This window comes from Gopherus evgoodei, chromosome 18 (assembly GCF_007399415.2).
Source record: "Gopherus evgoodei ecotype Sinaloan lineage chromosome 18, rGopEvg1_v1.p, whole genome shotgun sequence".
Classification (NCBI taxonomy): domain Eukaryota; kingdom Metazoa; phylum Chordata; order Testudines; family Testudinidae; genus Gopherus; species Gopherus evgoodei.
This window is the reverse complement of record NC_044339.1, coordinates 2,350,541-2,373,860: the sequence shown is the minus strand read 5'-3', so window position 1 is coordinate 2,373,860 and position 23,320 is coordinate 2,350,541. Positions and strand designations below refer to the sequence as shown.

Below are 23,320 nucleotides of genomic sequence, written 5' to 3'. Positions count from 1 at the left end.
TTTCCTCCAGCAACTACAGAGTTAACTTCTTACTCTTCCTTAAATTACTTGCTTGTCTCCCAACAGCCACTTTTATCAACTTAAATCACCATGCCAAGTAAGTCCTGGGTATTTGAAATCCCCATGCTTACACTTACTGACTTTTTCCTTCCACTACACCCGTAAAGTTTTTTAACCTGCTTTTCAATCTTTTTCTCTGTTGCCTGCCTGCCTGGGCCCGATCCTGCTTTTCTTGCTGAACCGTCCCTTCCATGGGCACCAACTTGTTCCACTACTAGTTTAGCTAGGAGGGTGGGCTTTTTAACTAGCCCCCACCCCTCCTGGTATTTCTTTCTTAAACCTTCTTACTCACAAGACTACCCGAGTCCTCCTTCATGAGGCTTGCCACCTGAACAAAAATCCAAACCCCTTTAGAGAGTTTACCTAGAGACCCACCCATCTGTCTGCTGACACTTAAACAGAAAAGAGAATTACACAGAGCGCAGAGGGAATTACAGTCTAAGCCAGACTTTCCCACTTCTATACACTGACCGCTACAGGGGACGGGACAGAAGGATCTCAATTCAACCTCAGAGCTTCCTCGCACTTTTGGCTTCCACTCCAAGGAATTACGAACGAGAGGTTCAGTTCCGCCCACACTCCTAACGCCCAAATGTATACAGAGCAGAAAAACAACAGTAACCGGTTAAACAGAACAGAACCAGAACCAAATAGCATTTCCTTATCCTATTAAGGCATACTTTTACTTATGCAATTCTTAACATATAGCACCAACAGTACCAAGCAAGGCAAACACAAAATAACAAGGGTAAAACAAATAGATGGTGTAAATTCTGCAGTGCTCCCCCCTTCTAAATTGCTCACCAAGCTGTGACAAATTTCTGTTACCAATCTATCCCTCGTGTCAGGTGATCAGGCTGACACTACAGGATCGCTGGGGGAAGATAAAGAAAATACACCATATAACTGAATTTTGAAGCTTCATTAATAAAATAATAAAACAACAATGGAGAGTGTTGGGAACGCTCCCACATCACTCAGGAAAATATTAATGCCCCAAGCCCGAAGCTTCTTTCATACTTACACAGGTACGTCCAGACTGGCCACTTCTGTGTGTAATGTTCAGAGGAGGGGGAGAGGTGGAAGGGAGATTATCCTGTATACAGCTTGTCCAGAATTTCCAACATGCTTCTGCTCTTGAGAGGGCTGTTCTTTTACACCCTGGAATCTCCTGCGGCGTCTTTTTCAGAGATTCCAGTCCAGGTCGGCTGCCTGTGGCTTCCGACTCCAGGGTCACAAAGGCACACTGTTGGATCTTACTGGACAGTTAAGCTTTGCAAATGTAATTTCAGTTCTGTAACTTGTATTTCCTTTGCTTCGCCTCTGTCTATATTTTTCCTTCACAGCCAGCTGGGGCCGAAAGCAGCCTGTACTGCGCTCGGAGCCGGAGGGGGCAAAAGGGAGGGGGCGACGACAGCAAGGACTCAGAGGGGGCTAGACTAGGGGCTGTCGCCCTGGGTGCAGGACTTGGGGTTTCAACCTCCGTGACATATGAGGGAGGTGGGGTAGGGGTGGGAGAGGCAAGCGGGGGCGCCTCCTTTCACAAACGCCCGATTGCCTCTGCACAATGTTGCCACAGCAAGATGTGTTGGATGGGCGCTCGTGGCTCCCTTAGGAGCCGTTCGCCCACATTTTGCCAGTCAGAAACCTCGAGAGATCCTTTCTCGGGGTACCAAGGGCACTTAACCTCTATAACATGGAGCAAATCCTCCACATGTTGCTGTGATGCTGTTATGCGACCAGTTACCTTGAGTAACTTAACCAGCTCTTTCACATGAGCCTTCTGTTGCACGGACAAGTCCCCCCCCATACTCACGAGGGAGTGCGCAAAGACGCACTGTGGTGCACCACGGCTCGACCGGCCGGTGGGTACGGAGGGCTGGAATCACGTCGGGGTCACCAGATGCGGGAAGGAACCAGACGCAGACAGCTTGTGTGTTCAGGAGAGCGCCCCGCCGTGAGGCGTGGCAACCTTTTTATTCTTTCAGTTACAGCGTCATGCATAGCTTACAGCCTTGTTTACTTGTTTCGCATTGGTGGAGGACTCTTTCTTCCCCTTTTCCCCTCACCCACTGCATGTGGGCAGAGCGTGCGGTATTTTCCTAATCTTGTGATAATATGGAGTCAGCATTCTAAGACAAATCAGCATTCTGTGGCAAAGGCAAAAGGGGGTTTTGCAGGGGCGGTTTCTGGTGGCCTGCCAGCCAGGACCGATCCCTACAGTCAGGAGATAACCGGGTATGGGGTCAGTATGGGTCCAAGATCACATATCCCAGCACATTTGAGGTGCACAAGCAGGAGAGGAAAGAGCAGGTTTGTGCATCTCTCCAGCTGCTCCTGCAGCCCATGTCCCAATGGTGTCTGAGCACCTTGCAGTCCCTGGGGGGTCAATTCTTGCTGCGCCCTACATGTGGGAAAGGATTGTCCCCATTGCACAGTTGGGGAATTGAGGCCCAGAAAGGCTAAGTGAGTTGCCCGAGAGCCCACAGCTCCATGGCAGAGCTGAACCCAGAGCCCCTGGGTCCAAACCCACTGCCTTTACCATGGGATGAGAAAGGCCATTAAGCCATCATGTCCACCCGCTCCCCAGGGCTGTATCCAGCCTAGCTCTAGATGTCCTAATTGGGGGGGCTCCTAGCTCTCTCCTTGGAGACAATCCTGCTGGATCTATCTGGAAGTCCTCCCTGAGATTCAGCCGTGAACAATCTCTCCCTCCCTTTCCAGGGCTTCCCGCGGGTCCCATGTATCTGGGGTGCCCCCTGCGGAGACTTCAGGACCCAGAGCTCCATGTTCCAACACAATCCACTGACTGGAGGTTGAAGCTGGACAAAGTCAGACTGGAAATAAAGCATACATTTTTTAACAGTGACAGTAATTAACCATTGGAACTATTTGCCAAGGGTCGTGGTGGATTCTCCATCACTGACAATTTTTAAATCAAGGCTGGATGTTTCTGTAAAAGCTCTGCTCCAGGAATTATTGTGGGGCAGGTCTCTGGCCTGTGTTGTACAGAGGTCACAATGGTCCCTTCTGGCCATGGCAGCTATGAATGTTCACCCAAGTGACCTCTGTGTGTGCACATGGCTGGGCATAAGAACACCTGTCTTCCCTGCCACCAGCTCACTGTGTCACTCCTCTGTCATGGGATAAGAGAGCAGGTCCTCTCAGGATTGGTAACTGGCTAAAAGATAGTTAACAAAGGGTAGGAATAAATGGTCAGTTTTCAGAATGGAGAGAGGTAAATAATGGTGTCCCCCAGGGGTCTGTACTGGGCCAAGTCCTTTTCAACATATTCCTAAATGATCTGGAAAAGGGGTAACAGTGAGGTGGCAAAATTTGCAGATGATACAAAACTACTCAAGATAGTCAAGTCCCAGGCAGACTCAAAGAGCTACAAAAAGGACCTTTCAAAACTGAGTGACTGGCCAACAAAATGGCAGATGAAATTCACTGTCGATAAATGCAAAGTGATGCACATCAGAAAAAATTATCCCAAGTATATGTACAAAATGATGGGGTCTAAATTAGCTGTTATCACACAAGAAAGAGCTCTTGGAGTCATTGTGGATAGTTCTCTGAAAACTCTGCTCAGTGGGCAGCGGCAGTCAAAAAAGCGAACAGAATGTTAAGAACCATTAAGGGATAGATAATAAGATGGAAAATATCACAATGCCACTCTATAAATCCATGGTACACCCCACCTTGAATACTGCGTGCAGATCTGATCGCCCATCTCCAAAAGGATATATTAGAAGTGGAAAAGGTACAGAGAAGGGCAACAAAAATTATTAGGGCATTGAACAGCTTCTATGTGAGGAGAGGTTAAAAAGACCAGGACTGTTCAGTTTATAAAAGAGGCCGCTAAAGGGGATATGACGGATGTCTATAAAATTGTGACTGGAGTGGAGAAAATGAATCGGGAAGTGTTACTTACCCCTTCCCATAACACAAGCACCAGCAGTCACCCAGTGACATTAATAGGCAGCAGGTTAAAAGCAAATATAAGGAAGTTTATTCCACACAATACAGGGTCACCCTGTGGAACTCGTTGCCAGGGGATTTTGTGAAGGTCAAAAGTATAAGTGTGTTCAAAACAGAATGAGCTCAGTTCCTGGAGGTTAGGTCCCTCAATGGCTATTAGCCAGGAATGCAACCCCATGCTCTGGTTGTTCCTAAGCCTCTGACTGCCAGAAGCTGATGCTGGACAACAGGGGATGGATCACTTCATTATTGCCCAGTTCTGTTCATTCCCTCTGAAGCACCTGGCATCAGCCACTGTTGGAAGACAGGATACCGGGCTAGATGGATCATAGGTCTGATCCAATGTGGCCATGCTTATGTCTTACATTCCTATACAAGTGCTAAGTGTTACTATTTCATTCTGCCTCTGCTTGTATCAGGCTGGAGCGTGGTGTGCTGGGCCCTGTCACCCCCAGGGGCTGCACAAGCAGTGGGCTCAAGCTGCAACATTCAGACCCAGACTGCAAAGACCCAAGGTCTCCGTAGGTGTAGTTTGACTTCTATATTGGGGGGGGAGGGGACAGCTCCAGTCAGGCCAATGGGATCACACGGGGGGCGGGGGGCGGGATTCCATGCCTGCCTACAGGGGTGCCATTTCAGATTGCAGGGGGACTGTAACCATGATTCCAGGGGGGTTCTTAGGGAACTGGTGGTTTCTCTGCAGCTTGAGGTCTTCAAACCAATTTTGAAGATTTCAATAACTCGATCCTGGGATAGGGGTTGTTATAAAATTGGATAGGTGGGGTTCTGTGGCCTGCCTTGTGCAGGAGGTCAGACTAGATGATCAGATTGGTCCCTTCTGACCTATGAGTCTATGAGTCTATGAGTCTAACTGAAAACTCTACTGTTTTTGTAGATAATAACTTAGAAATTATCTGACAGGAGCACAGTATCTATTTCCTATGTCAAGAAAGGAAATTAAATATTAGACTCACTCAGCTCTAGTGCTAACGTGTTCTGACATCTTGTGACAAGTCACTTATGGGGCATTGGTTAGGTTTAAAATGGTCATGTATATTCTTACTTAGATACGCTTACTGAAGTCAGAAGGGACCAGCGTGATAATCTAGTCTGATCATGCACCTTCCAGGCCACAGAATCCCCACCCACCCACTCCTGTAATAGATCCCTAAGATCTGGCTGAATTACTGACATCCTCAAATCGTGGTTTAAAGATTTCAGGTTACAGAGAATTCACCATTTACACTAGTTTAAACCTGCAAATGACCCATGCCCCATGCTGCAGATGAAGGCAAAAAACCCCAAGGTCTCTGCCAATGAGGAAGATACCTGAGAAAGAATTCTCTGTGTAACTCAAAGCCTTCCTCATCTAGTGTCCCATCTCGAGCCATTGGGCATTTATGCTACAGGCAGTCAACAATGGGCCACATGCCATTGTAGACAATCCTGTCATACCATCTCCTCCATAAACTTATCAAGCTCAGTTTTGAAGTCAGTCAGGTTTTTTTGCCCCCACTACTCCTCTTGGGAGGCTGCTCCAGAACTTCACTCCTCTGATGGTTAGAAACCTTCATCTAATTTCAAGCCAAACTTGTTGATGGCCAGTTTCTATCCATTTGTTCTGGGGTCCACGTTGATGCCTAACTTAAATAACTCCTCTCCCTCCCCGGTATTTATCCCTCTGATGTATTTATAGACAGCAATCGTATCTCCCCTCAGCCTTCTATTGGTTAGGCTGAACAAGCCAAGCTCTGTGAGTCTCCTCTCCTAAGGTAGGTTTTCCATTCTTCAGATCATCCTAGTAGCCCTTCTCCGCACCTGTTCAGTTTGAATTCATCTGTCTTAAACATGGGAGACCAGAATTGCACACAGTACTCCAGATGAGGTCTCACCAATGCCCTGTATAATGGTACTAACACTTCTCTGTCTCTAGTGGAAATACCTCGCCTAATGTATCCCAGGACTGTGTTAGCCTTTTCATGGTCACATCATATTGACAGCTTGTAGTCATCTAGTGATCAACCAATATGCCCAGGTCTTTCTCCTCTTCTATTGCTTCCAACTGATAAGTCCCCAGCATATAGCAAAAATTCATGTTGTTAGTCCCTAAATGCATGACCTTGCACTTTGCACTATTAAATATCATCCCATTTCTATTATTCCAGTTTACAAGGTTGTCCAGATCTTCTTGTATGATATTCTGCCCCTCCTCCATATTGGCAATACCTTCCTGCTTTGTGCCATCTGCAAATGTTATTAGCACACTCCCACTTGTTGTGCCAAGGTCAGTAATAAAACTGTTAAATCAGATTGGTCCCAAGTCTGATCCCTGAGGAACTCCACTAGTAACCTCCCTCCAGCCTGACAATTCATCTTTCAGTATGACGTGTTGCAGTCTCCCCTTTAACCAGTTCCTTATCCACCTTTCAGTTCTCTTATTAATCCCCATCTTCTCCAATTTAACTAATAATTTCGCATGTGGAACTGTATCAAATGCCTTCCTGACTTTCTAGATTTATTGCATTTCCTTTGTTTAAAAAATCAGTTATCTTCTTAAAGAAAGATAATAGTAACTTGTTACCACCTCTTGAATACAACAATTGAAACAATTGTAGAAAAATCTAGTTACTTTCTATCACTTAGGCTATTTACTGTTTGCAGTTCACCAAGCTTAGAACAGATCATTTAACTTTAGGAAACCTCCTAACAGCCCTGTCTTATCTTAATCACCCGTTAATTACTGTGTTATAAACAAAATTCTGAGGACAACACAAATGCCGCTCGTTGGGGGGTGGAAGTTTTTTGTCACAGGAGAGCCGACAAACAGCAGCTACACTGCGTGACTTTTAGCGGCACAGCTGTAGTGACACAGCTGTGTAGTGTAGACATAGCCTAAGGCTGCCTGTCTGAGGCTTACAGTGTGGGGGGGCAAGGTCCCACCCATAATCTGCCCATGAAGGCCCCAGAGGCATTTGGATCTCTGCAGACCATGACTCTGGTCTGAAAATGAGGGTGGCTCCAATCTGCTCAGCCTGGCCCGCAGATTCCCAGTGAGATGCCAGAGCAGCCCTCAATTGGGCATCATTTGGATGCAGTGGAGGTGTGAGGCCTGGAGAGTTTCCTGTCAGTCATTCAGACACCTCCACTCTGCTGAGCTGATGGGGCCAAAGGCCGCCTGCCGCCCTCAGAGGAACAATGCCCTGGTGCCCAGTGGAGCAGTTTAAAGGTACATGGCCTGGAACAAGGTCCGCAAGGGAGGAAGAGATTTACAGCCATGCCATATATCAAAGGGGAGCTCATGGGTCTCTACCTGCCTTTGCCTGCTAGCAGCAGAGCAGTTCCTGGAGCTGTAAAACCCCCTATCCCCAGGCCCTCTTGCCAGAAACTGCATCTCCACTGCCATTTCCACTGCTGTACCTATCGCAGCAGGATTGCCCATAAAAAAACAACAACATTTGTATGCTCAAGCCTATAAAAGACTCGAGGCAGCCAGGGCCGGGCTGTGGGTAAATAAACTGGCTTCAATTTCAGCCAGGCTCAGCAGGGCCCTGGGGATTGCGTATCCTAGTGGAGAAAGTGTCTGCTTCAGAGAAGGGGAAAGAAGCAGCTAATGAGGCTCCATGAGAGTCTGGCTCAGAGATGTGAGGGCAGGAAGAGAAGCCTGCACTGGTAATGAAGAAGGAGAAAGAGGCAACCCAAGGAGGATCTATGAGGCCAGATCCTCAGTTGGCATAAACCTGCGCAGCTTCAAGGACTTCAATAGCTTCTTATTGGATCTACGCCAGTTTACACCAGCTGGGAATCTGGCTCATGAGTCAGTGAAGGGATCCGCTGGAAAAAGAAGGTGGCTGGAGCTGCCACGTATTCTCAGGCCAAACCCTGACCGAGTCCAAGGGAGTTTTGCTTGAGTAAGAGCTGCAGGGCAGAAGGAGACAGGGCTTGCCCCAGGGCTAAGCAGAAGATGAAGGGCTTTGGGGGATAGCCGTGAGCACAGAGAGGGGCTGAAGGAGTAGGAGAGGGGAAGTGGTAAATGCTGCGGCTGGCAAACAGTAGGGAAGGGAATACACGGCCTCAAACTAAACAGGTCTGGATCAGCATGGCTGGGTGATGCACATCTCCAGGAACTGAGTTTTGAATCAGTGTGGAATAGTGATCAGAGCACAGGACTGGGACTCAGGAGATCAGGGCTCTCCTGGCTCTGCCACTGGCCTGCTACATGACCTAGAAAAAATAACTTCCCCACCCGGTGCCTCAGTTTCCCCATCTGTAAAATGATGATGGTACTGCCCTTCTGTGTAAAGCTCTTTGAGGTCTGCTGATGAAAAGCACATGATAAAAGCTAGGTATTATTAGGCTTATAGGTATTATTAGGCTTATAGAAGTTCTGGGGAATGGGAGAGCTCACAGTGGCCTGGCAAAGGCAGCTGTGATGGCCAGCTTCCAAAAGGGAAAACAGGGTGACCCTCGCAATTCATTCCTCCCAAGGCCAGAAGGGACCATTATGATCCTGTAGTCTGACCTCTGTTTAGCACAGGCCAGAGACCTGCCCCCAAATAATCCCTAGAGCAGAGCTTTTAGAAAACCAGTCAGTTTTGAGTTAAAAATGGCCAGTGATGGAGAATCCACCATGACCCTGGTCAATTGTTCCAGTAGTTACTTACACTGCCTGACTGTTAACAATTTACACCTTTATTTCGGTCTCAAGTTTGTCTAGCTTCAGCTTTCAGCCATTGGATCATGTTAGATCTTTCACTGCCAGATGTCTGGGGGAGAGCAGCATCCACAGGGCTGCTACATCCTCTCCTCGTGCGAGTGGGGGAAGTGGGCAAAATCTGGCTCCACCCCCGCCCCCCCATACACAGAAGAGCAGTGCCAGTGCTGGGGGGAAGTATGCTGTGCCAGGCCTGGGCACTTCCCACACAGAGCAGGGGGAACCAGAAGTGAGGTTGGCACAGCATGTCCATCCTCTGGAACTCCCCACGGTGGGAAATGCATCCATCCGTGCTGGTGAACAAGGGGGAATCGGGGAACCCAGTCCCCAGGCACTATGCACCACAGGCTGCTCTGGCCTCATTCTCACCAAATGCATTTCCTGCGGCAAAACTGCTGTTTGTTTTCTTCAAAATCAGCAAAATATTTGAGACCAAGGTGCCCCATTTGGGGCAATGCTTGACTGGACCTTGCCCTGCTGTGCCATACAGCATGGAGGCAGAGGACCAACCGCTAGTCCTGCTAGCCAAGGCTTGAGTTAGGCTAGAGTGCAAAGACACTGCAGGCTGAGAGCTGCACAGTGAACTGGCCTTCTGCCTGGCATCAGTGACAAAAGGTAGGTGAGCAAATGTCACGACCCTGCTCCCTGGGATGGCCTGGAGCCCGGTGTCCCCACCACTCCCTGACCAAGTGACACAGAGAACAAGGGAAGAAAAACAGATGTCATTGGGAAAAGTACAATGACCTGTAGATCTGAGGCCTGAGCCTGCCGCCAACACACCAGAGTCAGTAGCCCAGCCTGGGGAGGGGTGGGCAAACTGCAGGGCTGGCACCTGGCAGTTACTCAGAGCTGGAGGGGAAACTGAATGAACGAGGGCAGGGAAAACTCCCACATGTCAAGGGGGTTCCTGGCCAGCGGCACCTGCTTAGTCCCAGGCTGGTTGCATCCCAGAGCCCAGGGAAATCAGACAGACACTCGGCCAGGGACACTGGTCTGGGGGAGCAGTAAATGGCCTTAGCCCATTGCAGCAAGGGGAGTCTCCTAGTCCCTGAATCACAGTCACTGCAGGGTCCCGCTGCTCACTCCGGACTCCACAGTAGAGCTGATTTTCTTGACATTGAGAGGGACACTTGTCTGTCCAGCTGGTGCACACTCCCTGGGCACCATCTGTCTATCCAGCTGGTGCCCATTCCCTGGGCACTGTCTGTCTGCCTCCCTGGATACTCTCTGTCTGTCCAGCTGGTTCCCGTTCCCTGGGCACTGTCTGCCTGGCTGGCACACACTCCCTGGGCACCATCTGTCTACCTGACTTGTGCCTGTTCCCTGGGCACCTTCTGTCTGTCCAGCTGGTGCCCACTCCCTGGGCACTGTCTTTCTGCACACCTGGTGCACACTCCCAGGCACTGTCTGCCCAGCTGGTGCCCACTCCCTGGGCACTGCCTGTCTGCTGCACGCTCCCTAGGCATCCTCTGTCTGCCCAGCTGGTGCCCACTCCCTGGGCACTGTCTTTCTGCACACCTGGTGCACACTCCCAGGCACTGTCTGCCCAGCTGGTGCCCACTCCCTGGGCACTGCCTGTCTGCTGCACACTCCCTAGGCACCCTCTGTCTGTCCAGCTGGTGCTTGCTCCCTGGGCACTGTGTTTCTGTCTGCCTGGCACACATTTCCTTGGCATACTCTGTCTGCCTGGCTGGCACATGCCACCTGGGCACCATCTGTCTACCCAGCTGGCTGTCTGCCAAACTGGCACACACTCCCTGGGCGCCATCTGTCTGCCCAGCTGGTGCCTGCTCCCTGGACACCATCTGGCTGGCTGGCTGGCACACACTCGCTGGGCACTGTTTGTCTGTCCAGCTGGTGCTCACTCCCTGGACACCGACAGCCTGGTGAAAATGAGTGAGTGAGTGAAGGTGGGGGAGAATGAGAGACAGAGGGAGGGGGGATGAAATGAGTGGGGGCAGGGCCTCAGAGAAGGGGTGTGGCAGGGGCGGGGCCTCAGAGGAGGGACAGTGTAGGGGCGGGGCAAGGGTGTTCAGTTTTGTGCTAGTAGAAAGTTGGCAACTCTAGCCAGGAGAGAGGCCACAGGGTCAGGCCATGGGTCCAAGCACCAGAGAGAATCTCGCTCTTCTCTTCTTTGCTGGAGCTGCTCTTGGATGTGTAAAGCAGGAACTCTGGAGAAGGTGAAGGAGGTTATATTACCCCTCTGTTTGGCACTGGTCAGACCTACTCTGGATCCTGGGATACAGGAGGCGGCGAACAGAGCGGCTAACAGGGGAGTTTCAGTGGGAGTGCTGTTGGAGGAGCAGGTTTTGGTGGTTTTTGTAGTTTGTGGTGTTTGTGTGTGAGTGAGTGTGTGTGCAGGCTGCTAGGGGCTGTGTGCTGGGAGCGAGGCTGAGCCCTGAGTTGGGGGCAGGGCTTACCTGATTAGGGGTCCTATATAAGGAGCCAGGCACTCAGGCAGCGGCACAGGAGGCGGCGAACAGAGCGGCTAACAGGGGAGTTTCAGTGGGAGTTTCCAGGGGGAGGGTACAGGGGAGACCCAGGCAGAGGAACCAGGAAGTCAGACAAGAGAAGGGGGCAGGGGTCTGCCAGCAGCCCAGCGCTTGTTGGTGGCCTGCGGCGCGGTGTGAGGTGTGGATTGCCAGGCACAGACTTGTAGCGCTACGATGGAGGCGGAGGCAGCAGGTGCAGACACACTGAGGATGACCAGATGCGGTAGCTGTGGCATGTACATGGTCCTGGAGGGGGCACCTGAAAGGAGTTTTGTCTGCATGAAGTGCCGCCTGATAGAGCTGCTGGAGGAAAAGGTAAGGGGACTGGAGATGCAAGTGGAAACTCTAGCTGAGTTTAGAAGGGGATTTGAGCAGTTGATGGAACACAGACATGATGAGGCACAGGGGACGAGCTCAGACGAGCGGATAGAAGCAGGACCAAAGGACTCTGAGGAGGGGCTGCTGGGTGAGGAAAGTGGACGGTGGAAGCATGTGACTAGGAGAACCAGGCAGAGGAAAAGACGGGCCAGCGATGGAGAAATAGAACTCAGGAACAGGTTTGCTGAGTTGGAAAATGAAGATGGAGCACAGCAGGCTGCTGAAGGACAAAGGGCGAGGAAGAAGAGGCGAGCAGCTAGTCTGCAGAAGGAGGGGAGGAGTCAATGGAGGCGACACCAAGTATGAGCCCTAGGAGGACAGTAAGGGCGAATACAAATCAAAAGGAATTGCGACCACCTGCTGTGGGGGATAGACCGCAGAATCGCACTGTCGCCAGGAAAAGGCAAGTCTACGTGATTGGAGACTCTTTACTGAGAAGAGTAGATAGGCCTGTAACTAGGCCTGATCGGGAGAACAGAAGGGTGTGCTGTCTGCCAGGGGCTAAGATACAGGATGTGGACCTGAGGCTGAATACGATCTTAGCGGGAGCGGGAAAGAATCCGTTGATTGTGCTTCATGTGGGAACGAATGATACGGCTAGTTACTCGCTGGACTGTATCAAGGAGGACTATGCCAGACTGGGGAAGAGGCTCAAAGACATCGAGGCTCAGGTGATCTTCAGTGGGATTCTGCCGGTTCCTAGAGCGGGGCGACGAAGGAGTGACAAGATTATGGCGATCAACAGATGGCTTAGGGAGTGGTGTTATAAGGAGGGCTTTGGGATGTACGGTCACTGGGAAGCGTTTACGGATAGACGACTGTTCGCTCAGGATGGACTTCATCTAAGCAAGGAGGGAAATAGAATTCTAGGATGGAGGCTAGCCGACCTCATCAAGAGAGCTTTAAACTAGGAAGTTGGGGGAGATGGTTGGGAGATGTTCGGGAGATCTCCACGCCGGAATATAACCTGGAGAGGGAAGTAAACAAAGTGAGAGGGGATACCCTTGCGGTCCCAAGAATTGATCCAAGGAGGAATAGTGGAGAAACCAGAGTAACGGGTGATGCTGGTGGTAAAAGGTCTCTGCACGATGAGGGAAAGAATGTCACTGACGCCAAACGCCGAAAATTAAAAGGTCTGTACACTAATGCGAGGAGTCTAGGTAACAAGATGGAGGAACTGGAGTTACTGGTGCAGGAAGTGAAACCGGATATTATAGGGATAACTGAAACCTGGTGGAATAGTACTCATGACTGGAGCACGGGTATTGAAGGCTATGTGCTGTTTAGAAAAGACAGGAAGAAAGGCAAAGGTGGTGGAGTAGCCTTGTACATCAATGATGAAATTAACTGTAGCGAAATAAGAAGCGATGGAATGGATAAGACAGAGTCTGTCTGGGCAAAAATCACACTGGGTAAAAAAGCAACTAGAGCTTCCCCTGAGATAGTGCTTGGCGTGTGCTACAGACCGCCGGGATCTGATTGGGATATGGATAGAGACCTCTTTAATGTCTTTAATGAAGTAAACACAAAGGGGAAATGTGTGATTATGGGGGACTTCAACTTCCCGGATATAGACTGGAGAACGAGTACTTGCAAGAATAATAGGGGTCAGATTTTTCTGGATGTGATAGCGGATGGATTTCTTCATCAAGTAGTTGAAGTACCTACGAGAGGAGATGCCATTTTAGATTTGGTGTTGGTGAGCAGTGAGGACCTCGTAGAAGAAATGGTGGTAGGGGACAACCTTGGTTCAAGTGATCATGAGCTGATTCAGTTCAAACTAGACGGAAGGATAAACAAATGTAGATCTGGGATTAGAGTTTTTGACTTCTCGAGGGCTAATTTTAAAGAGTTAAGGAAATTAGTTAGGGAAGTGGATTGGACGGAGGAATTAGTGGATTTAAATGCGGAAGAGGCCTGGAATTACTTGAAGTCGCAGCTGCGGAGACTGCCGGAAGCCTGCATCCCGAGAAAGGGGAAAAAAAACATGGGCAGGAGTTGTAGGCCAAACTGGATGAGCAAGCAACTCAGAGAGGGGTTTAGGCAAAAGCAGAAAGCTTACAGGGAGTGGAAGAAAGGCAGGATCAGTAAGGAAAGCTACCTTGGTGAGGTCAGAACGTGTAGGGATAAAGTGAGGAAGGCTAAAAGCCGCATTGAACTGGACCTTGCAAAGGGAATCAAAACCAATAGTAAAAGGTTCTACAGCCACATAAATAAGAAGAAAACAAAGAAAGAAGAAGTGGGGCCGCTATACACTGAGGATGGAATGGAGGTTAAGGATAACCTAGGCATGGCCCAACATCTAAACAAGTACTTTGCTTCAGTTTTTAATAAGACTAGTGAGGAATCTTGCGATGATGGAGGGATGATAAACGGGAATGTGGATATGGAAGTGGATATAACCGCAACTGAGGTAGAGGCCGTACTTGAACAGCTCGATGGGACGAAGTCGGAAGGCCCGGACAATCTCCATCCGAGGATATTAAAGGAACTGGCGCGTGAAATTGCGAGCCCGTTAGCGAGAATTTTTAAGCAATTGATAAACTCGGGGGTTGTGCCGTATGACTGGAGGATTGCTAATGTAGTTCCTATTTTTAAGAAAGGGAATAAAAGTGATCCGGGTAATTATAGGCCTGTTAGCTTGACGTCTGTAGTATGCAAGGTCTTGGAAAAAATTTTAAGGGAGAAAGTAGTTAAGGACATAGAGGTCAATGGTAATTGGGACGAATTGCAACACGGATTTAGTAAAGGTAGATCGTGTCAAACCAATCTGATCTCCTTCTTTGAGAAGGTGACGGATTACTTAGATAAAGGAAATGCGGTAGATATAATTTACCTAGATTTCAGTAAGGCGTTCGACACGGTTCCGCACGGGGAACTGTTAGTCAAATTGGAAAAGATGGGGATGAATATGAAAGTTGTAAGTTGGATAAGGAACTGGTTAAAGGGGAGACTCCAGCGGGTCGTATTGAAGGGTGAACTGTCAGGCTGGAAGGAGGTCACTAGTGGAGTCCCTCAAGGATCGGTTTTGGGACCGATCTTATTTAACCTTTTTATTACTGACCTTGGCACAAAGAGCGGGAATGTGCTAATAAAGTTTGCGGATGACACGAAGCTGGGGGGTATTGCTAACACGGAGAAGGACAGGGATACTATTCAGGAAGATCTGAACCACCTTGTAAACTGGAGTAATAGAAATAGGATGAAATACAATAGTGAAAAGTGCAATGCTCTGGGCAGCAGGACTGCGAGCTCCTGGGGCTGCACAGCTGCAGAGCCGGCCTGACCCTGTCTCTGTACTGCACGAAGCGTGGCTGGCTTCAGCCAGGTGGTGCAGCTGCCTGTCACGATGCAGCTGCGCCATCAGCTACTGGTGCTCTAGGCAGCGCAGTAAGGGGGCAGGGAGTGGGTGACGGGGGTTAGATAGAGGGCAGGGGAGTTTGGGGGGTGGGCAGGGACCAGGGGCATGGATAGGGGTGGTGCGGTCAGAGGGCGGGGAACAGGTTGAATGGGGGTGCGGCTTCCGGGGGCAGTCAGGGAGAAGGGGTGGTTGGATGGAGTGGAGGGGGGCAGTTAGGAGTGGGGGGTCTAGGGGCGGTCAGGGAGAAGAGGTGGTTGGATGGGGCAGAGGTCCCAGGGGGCAGTCAGGAAGGAGGGAGGGGGGCTGGATGGGGCGGTCGGCAGTTAGGGGCAGGGAGTCTGGGGGAAGTCCGGAGACAGGGAGCGGGGCTGTGTGAATGGGGCAGGGGTCCCGGGGGGGGGGGGGCATCAGGGGGCGAGAAGCAGGCGGGGTTGGATAGGGGGCGGGGCTGGGCCGTGCCTGGCTACCATAGAATTTCTGAAACCCGATGCAGCCCTCAGGCCAAAAAGTTTGCCCGCCCCTGATCTTGATCTCATGGTTGTGGAGAAAAGCTGGAAAATGTGAACCCTCAAGACTCCAGAACCCGGAAGCAAAGAGAACCCAGATCTATTATTTTTAAAAATCTCATGATCGTTAAACCAATCTGCAGATTTTGGGAGCCTGATTCCTGATTTCGGGATGGTTGGGGTTGGCACTGCTGGAGATGCCGTGGCTGAAGTCTCTGCATCAACCCCCTAAAAGTCAGTAGCCCAGCCCTTGCCCTTCACTACTCTCTGGGCACATCAGGGACAACAGTTTAAACATTTTAATGGAATGGACCTGGCAACCTGACCATGGGACCCCAATGTTCCCACTCCTTGGTATCACGTGGGCTCAGATTCTTTCTGACTACAGGGACATTTAAGCATATGGCTTGTGTGGTGCCCACAGGTCGGGGTGTTATCTGTCCTTGTGTACATGAAATAGACACAGATGGAAAGGTGTCAATGCAAAATTTCATACCAAGTGACTCTCCGGTCCAGACATCTGTAAGATGGGAGTCAGCGGAAGGGACTGAGGTGTAGGCGGTCGCAGCTGGTTTGAGGTCTGCCTACCAGGGACAGGAGTTGCCAAGCCCGAGTTAGAGGAATCACAAGGCCAGGTTCCATAAACAAGAGCCAGGCCAGGGTCAGAGATCGGAGATCAGAGGCAGTACCAGGTTAGGATCGAGAGGCAGGGTCGAAGTCAGGCTGGAGTCACAGACCAGAGACCAGGATACAAGGCAAAGTCCAGCCCAGTTACAGGCCAAGGCCTGTGTGGCTGCCCAGCTAACTTTGTGGGGCAGTCCCTGGGGTTAAGTAGGGACACGTGGCCAATCAGAGGGCCCCAGGGTCTCTTGGGCAGTATGTCCTGCGGCACCTATTCTCCACAGTACTCCCCGGCTGCGCGGCTGCAGGACCTTCTGGTGGCACTGTGGGAACAGCAGCTGCCCCAGGCTCTGCTGACAGGGTCCTTACAGTCAATAGAGGAACCAGTGACAGGATCATGCTAACACAGGTTTAATCAGGGATCTGGGTCCCATGACACCTCCCCTGCTGGAAGGCCCATGACTCCACCCTCTTGGGGATGAGATGCCCTTCCAGCGGGTGGATGAAACACAGACTCTAGCGAGGATGCATTCAGGGCACAGGGTCTCTTCCCCAAGACTGGGTAATAGCGCTGCCTGGTTGGATTCTGTGCCCAGCTACATACGTGCACATTCACAGGAACTCCACTGAACGCAACTGAATCTCCACTGGGGTATCCAACAGTAGCATAAAGCCCAGGGCTGGCACCTGCCCCCAGTTCCTCAGGATTGCTAATAAACCTACCCTACGCCCAGGATACCCCTACCAGGAGGCACTTGCAGTGCCCTCCAGCCAACCAAGCTAAACTGCCACAGGCTTCTCTTCACCCAAGCCACTGGTAACAGCACTCCTGGGCTGTCTGCAGTAATTGAAAATCAGTCCTCTGCATCTAGAAGAATCACCCTCTATCGCCTGAGCTAAGGGGACGAACTAAGCTAGTCAAAGCCTGTAGCAGCCTCATGAACCAGCCACTTAAAGGGTGACAAAGAGCCAAATTGTGTTAGCATGGTTACACAAGCATTTACACAAGGATGAGATTGTGGTAAAGGCACATGATTGGGTAACAAGACAGCACAGTTCTGTTCCCACTAATATGCTGTGCAACCCTTGGGAAGTAAAAATTAATTGTAGCTTAAGTATAAACCATCATGACTTGATCACATTCATAATATGTAAGCAGAATAAAGACCAGACCAATAATATATATACTTGGTGCCTTAGTAAGGCCAGTTTCACAACGCTGAAAACAATTATGAGCCAGTTCATCTGAGAATAAGAATTTAAACATCAAAATGTGAAATGATAACTGGGAATCTTTTAAGACCACCTTACAAGATGCCCCAAACGCCACAGTCAAGGCCATACTAGTTAAAAAATCAACTTGGAGTAGATGAGAAGTGAAGGCAGCTGTAAAAAATAAAAATAAAACAAATGCCGTAAAGAGGGAAAAGATAGTAAAGAATACAAATCAAAAGTTAGGAACTGTAGAAAATTGATAAGAGAAGCAAAGGGACGCAAGGTGAACTCTATGGCCTGCAGAGTTAAGGACAATAAGAAGGAGTTTTTTAAATATATTAGGAACAAAAAGGATTCTGACAATGGTATTGATCCATTGCTATATGGAAATGGTATAGTTATCAATAATAATGCAGAAAAGGCAGAAGTGTTTCATAAATGTTTCTGTTCTGTATTTGGAGAAAAACAGATTACATAGTCTCAACACATGATGATGATAGCACTCTTTCTATTCCACTAGTGTCTCTGGAGGATGTTAAATAGAAGCTACTCAAGTTAGACATTTTGAAATCAGCAGGTCCAGATAGCTTGCATCCAAAAGTTTTAAAAGAGCTGGCAGAGGAGCTTGCTGGACTGTTAAAAGTCCTGGAACACTAGGGAAGTTTCAGAAAACTGGAAGAAAGCTAATGTTGTGCCAACTTTTAAAAAGAGTAAGTGGGTTGAACAAGAAATTGTAACCGTAACATCAATCCCAGACTGGATAATGAAGTGGCCAATGTAGGACTCAATTAATAAAGAATTAAAGTAATTACTTCAAATTAACATGAGTTTGTGGAAAATAGATTCTGTCAAATTAACTTGATCTCTTTTTTTGATCAGATGATGAGTTTGGCTGATAAATGTCATAGTGCAGAAGTAATAGACTTCTGTAAGAGGTTTGACTTGGTACGGCATAACATTTTGATTAAAAACCAAGAATGACATAAAATTAACATGGCACACATTAAATGGATTAAAAACTGATAGGTCTCAAAATGTAACTGTAACCTGGGAATCATCGAGCGAGTGTGTTTCCAGTGGGGTTTGGTTCTTGGGCCTGCGCTATTTAACATTTTTATCAATGACGTAGAAGAAAAGATACAATCATCACTGATAAAGTTTGAAGATGACAAAAATTGGTTGAGTGGTAAATAATGAAGAGGACAGGTCACTGATTCAGAGCAATCTAGATCGCTTGGTAAATTGAGTGCAAGGAAACAGCATGCATTTTAATATGGCTAAATGTAAATGGATTCAGCTAGGGACAATGAATGTAGGCTCTGTTTACAGGATGGGGGACTCTATCCTGGGAAGCAGTGACTCTGGTGGGGGGTAGATAATCAGCTGAACATGAGCTCCCAGTGTGATCCTGGGTTGCATAAACAGGGAAATCTCTAGTAGGAGCAGAGAGATTATTTTGCTCTCTCTATTTGGCACTGGTGCGACCCCTGTTGGAATCCCGTGTCCAGTTCTAATGCCCACAACTCAAGAAGGACAGTGATACATTGGAGGGTGTTCAAAGAAGAGCCACAAGAATGACTGAAGTATTAGAAAACCTGCCTTATAGTGATGGGCTCAAGAAGCTCAATCTATTCAGCTTCACAAAGAGAAGGTTGAGGGGTGACTTGATCACAATCTGTAAGTATCTACATGGGGGACAAATACTTAATAAGGGGCTCTTCAGTCTAGCAGAGAAGGGTCTAACACAATCCAATGGCTGGGAGTTGGAGCTGGACAAATTCAGAAATAAGGTACAATTTTAACAATGAGAGTAATTAACCATTGGACCAATATACCAAGGATCATGGTGGATTCTCCATCACTGGTTATTTTTAAATCAAGACTGGCTGTTTTCTCAGAGCTCTGCTCTAGGGGTTGCTGTGGGGCAGGTCTCTGGCCAGTGCTGTGCAGGAGGGCAGACTAGGTGATCCAAGTGGTCCCTCTGGCACTGGAATCAATGTGCCTTAGTTTCTGCCTCTGTTTAAAGGGGCAAATTATCCTTACAGTGCACCCCAGAGAGCTGCTGAGGCTGGATTCATTCCTCTTTGCAAAATGCTTTGAGATCCTTGGGTCCCTAGCCGGCAAGGAGCCAGCAGAATCAGCTCCTACAAGCACCTTCCATACGGCAGCCCTGTGTGTGCCTCACGGGGCTGGGGACGTGTCAAGGGAAGGAAGGGGCAGGGAAAGAGACTGACTGAAACAGGCTGGTTCCTTGGGGACCGCAGCCAGCTGGCACAGTTTAGAGCAGCCCCAAAGCTATTCTTACCTGCATCCAGAGATAGCCCATACCTGGCTCCCCGACAGCATCCCCGCTGTATGCAGCAGAGAATATGGCCCCAGAATTCCTCATGGCTGCAGCATCTTATCAGCTGTGGGCCAGTAAGAGGGGTCAGTGCCCCAGCTGGGGTATGAGGGGTTGGGACTGCTCCATGCCCCAAGCCTGACTACCTACTTTTGTCTCCTTCCAGCTCTAACCTGACCAGAATCCCCTTTCCCACCACTTCGGCCTTGGTATTTCCTTCTTCCTGCCACAATTGGTGCCCAGGACCGTTACCATGGAGAATGAGCAGCTGCAGGTTCCACCTCCCTCCAGCAGCACCAGCAGCACCAGCACTGCCAGCAGCACCAGCAGTAGTAATGGGCGCCAGCCGGGACCCCAGATCTCTGTGTACAGTGGGATCCCAGACCGCCAGACCGTCCAGGTAAGGACCTGCAGGGTGGGGGAGGAAGCCAGGCTGTGCTGCTGCAGAGGTGCCAAGGAATGGGCAGGATCCGGGGGGCCCTAGAACTGAGTGTCACTCTTGGGTGGCTGGGATGGGAGAAAATCCCAGGCAACCCCCATGCTTCCCATTCACATCCTCTTGGAGACCCTGCTCGGCACACTGAGATCCCGGAGCCCTGGTGCTGACGGGACGAGCTCTGCGCACTGAGATCCCGGAGCCCCGGTGCTGACGGGACGAGCTCTGCGCACTGAGATCCCGGAGCCCCGGCGCTAACGGGACGAGCTCTGCGCACTGAGATCCCGGAGCCCCGGCGCTGACGGGACGAGCTCTGCGCACTGAGATCCCGGAGCCCCGGCGCTGACGGGACGAGCTCTGCGCACTGAGATCCCGGAGCCCCGGCGCTGACGGGACGAGCTCTGCGCACTGAGATCCCGGCGCTGACGGGACGAGCTCTGCGCACTGAGATCCCGGAGCCCCGGCGCTGACGGGACGAGCTCTGCGCACTGAGACCCCGGAGCCCCGGCGCTGACGGGACGAGCTCTGCGCACTGAGATCCCGGAGCTGACGGGACGAGCTCTGCGCACTGAGATCCCGGAGCCCCGGCGCTGACGGGACGAGCTCTGCGCACTGAGATCCCGGAGCCCCGGCGCTGACGGGACGAGCTCTGCGCACTGAGACCCCCGGAGCCCCGGCGCTGACGGGATGAGCTCTGCGCACTGAGACCCCGGAGCCCCGGCGCTGACGGGACGAGCTCTGCGCACTGAGACCCCGGAGCCCCGGCGCTGACGTGACGAGCTCTGCGCACTGAGACCCCGGAGCCCCGGCGCTGACGGGACGAGCTCTGCGCACTGAGATCCCGGAGCCCCGGCGCTGACGGGACGAGCTCTGCGCACTGAGATCCCGGAGCCCCAGCGCTGACGGGACGAGCTCTGCGCACTGAGATCCCGGAGCTGACGGGACGAGCTCTGCGCACTGAGATCCCGGAGCCCCGGCGCTGACGGGACGAGCTCTGCGCACTGAGATCCCGGAGCCCCGGCGCTGACGGGACGAGCTCTGCGCACTGAGAGCCCGGAGCCCCGGCGCTGACGGGACGAGCTCTGCGCACTGAGACCCCGGAGCCCCGGCGCTGACGGGACGAGCTCTGCGCACTGAGACCCCGGAGCCCCGGCGCTGACGGGACGAGCTCTGCGCACTGAGATCCCGGAGCCCCGGCGCTGACGGGACGAGCTCTGCGCACTGAGATCCCGGAGCCCCGGCGCTGACGGGACGAGCTCTGCGCACTGAGATCCCGGAGCCCCGGCGCTGACGGGACGAGCTCTGCGCACTGAGACCCCGGAGCCCCGGCGCTGACGGGACGAGCTCTGCGCACTGAGACCCCGGAGCCCCGGCGCTGACGGGACGAGCTCTGCGCACTGAGACCCCGGAGCCCCGGCGCTGACGGGACGAGCTCTGCGCACTGAGATCCCGGAGCCCCGGCGCTGACGGGACGAGCTCTGCGCACTGAGATCCCGGAGCCCCGGCGCTGACGGGACGAGCTCTGAGCACTGAGATCCCGGAGCCCCGGCGCTGACGGGACGAGCTCTGCGCACTGAGATCCCGGAGCCCCGGCGCTGACGGGACGAGCTCTGCGCACAGAGATCCCGGAGCCCCGGCGCTGACGGGACGAGCTCTGCGCACTGAGATCCCGGAGCCCCGGCGCTGACGGGACGAGCTCTGCTCACTGAGATCCCGGAGCCCCGGCGCTGACGGGACGAGCTCTGCGCACTGAGATCCCGGAGCCCCGGCGCTGACGGGACGAGCTCTGCGCACTGAGACCCCGGAGCCCCGGCGCTGACGGGACGAGCTCTGCGCACTGAGATCCCGGAGCCCCGGCGCTGACGGGACGAGCTCTGCGCACTGAGATCCCGGAGCCCCGGCGCTGACGGGACGAGCTCTGCGCACTGAGACCCCGGAGCCCCGGCGCTGACGGGACGAGCTCTGCGCACTGAGACCCCGGAGCCCCGGCGCTGACGGGACGAGCTCTGCGCACTGAGACCCCGGAGCCCCGGCGCTGACGGGACGAGCTCTGCGCACTGAGACCCCGGAGCCCCGGCGCTGACGGGACGCGCTCTGCGCACTGAGACCCCGGAGCCCCGGCGCTGACGGGACGAGCTCTGCGCACTGAGACCCCGGAGCCCCGGCGCTGACGGGACGAGCTCTGCGCACTGAGATCCCGGAGCCCCGGCGCTGACGGGACGAGCTCTGCGCACACAGATCCCGGAGCCCCGGCGCTGACGGGACGAGCTCTGCGCACACAGATCCCGGAGCCCCGGCGCTGACGGGACGAGCTCTGCGCACTGAGATCCCGGAGCCCCGGCGCTGACGGGACGAGCTCTGCGCACTGAGATTCCGGAGCCCCGGCGCTGACGGGACGAGCTCTGCGCACTGAGATCCCGGAGCCCCGGCGCTGACGGGACAAGCTCTGCGCACTGAGACCCCGGAGCCCCGGCGCTGACGGGACGAGCTCTGCGCACTGAGACCCCGGAGCCCCGGCGCTGACGGGACGAGCTCTGCACACTGAGATCCCGGAGCCCCGGCGCTGACGGGACGAGCTCTACGCATTGAAGTCCCAGAGCCCCGGCGCTGACTGGACGAGCTCTGCGCACACAGATCCCGGAGCCCCGGCGCTGACGGGACGAGCTCTGCGCACTGAGATCCCGGAGCCCCGGCGCTGACGGGACGAGCTCTGCGCACTGAGATCCCGGAGCCCCGGCGCTGACGGGACGAGCTCTGCGCACTGAGATCCCGGAGCCCCGGCGCTGACGGGACGAGCTCTGCGCACTGAGATCCCGGAGACCCGGCGCTGACGGGACGAGCTCTGCGCACTGAGATCCCGGAGCCCCGGCGCTGACGGGACGAGCTCTGCGCACTGAGACCCCGGAGCCCCGGCGCTGACGGGACGAGCTCTGCGCACTGAGACCCCGGAGCCCCGGCGCTGACGGGACGAGCTCTGCGCACTGAGACCCCGGAGCCCCGGCGCTGACGGGACGAGCTCTGCGCACTGAGACCCCGGAGCCCCGGCGCTGACGGGACGAGCTCTGCGCACTGAGACCCCGGAGCCCCGGCGCTGACGGGACGAGCTCTGCGCACTGAGACCCCGGAGCCCCGGCGCTGACGGGACGAGCTCTGCGCACTGAGACCCCGGAGCCCCGGCGCTGACGGGACGAGCTCTGCGCACTGAGACCCCGGAGCCC

The 23,320-nt window shown here is 52.5% G+C and overlaps 1 protein-coding gene across 4 annotated transcripts in view; it reads left to right on the top strand.

Annotated features, from left to right (window-relative positions):
• PHC2 (polyhomeotic homolog 2) overlaps positions 1-23,320 on the top strand; it is a 154,182-nt gene that overhangs the window by 62,780 nt on the left and 68,082 nt on the right. For all 4 annotated transcript variants that reach the window (XM_030537305.1, XM_030537306.1, XM_030537308.1 and 1 more), the window contains one exon: positions 19,833-20,066. In XM_030537305.1, coding sequence (XP_030393165.1) covers positions 19,920-20,066 — 147 coding nt within the window. In that variant the 5' untranslated portion in view covers positions 19,833-19,919. Of the gene's footprint in view, positions 1-19,832; positions 20,067-23,320 lie in introns of those variants that run through there.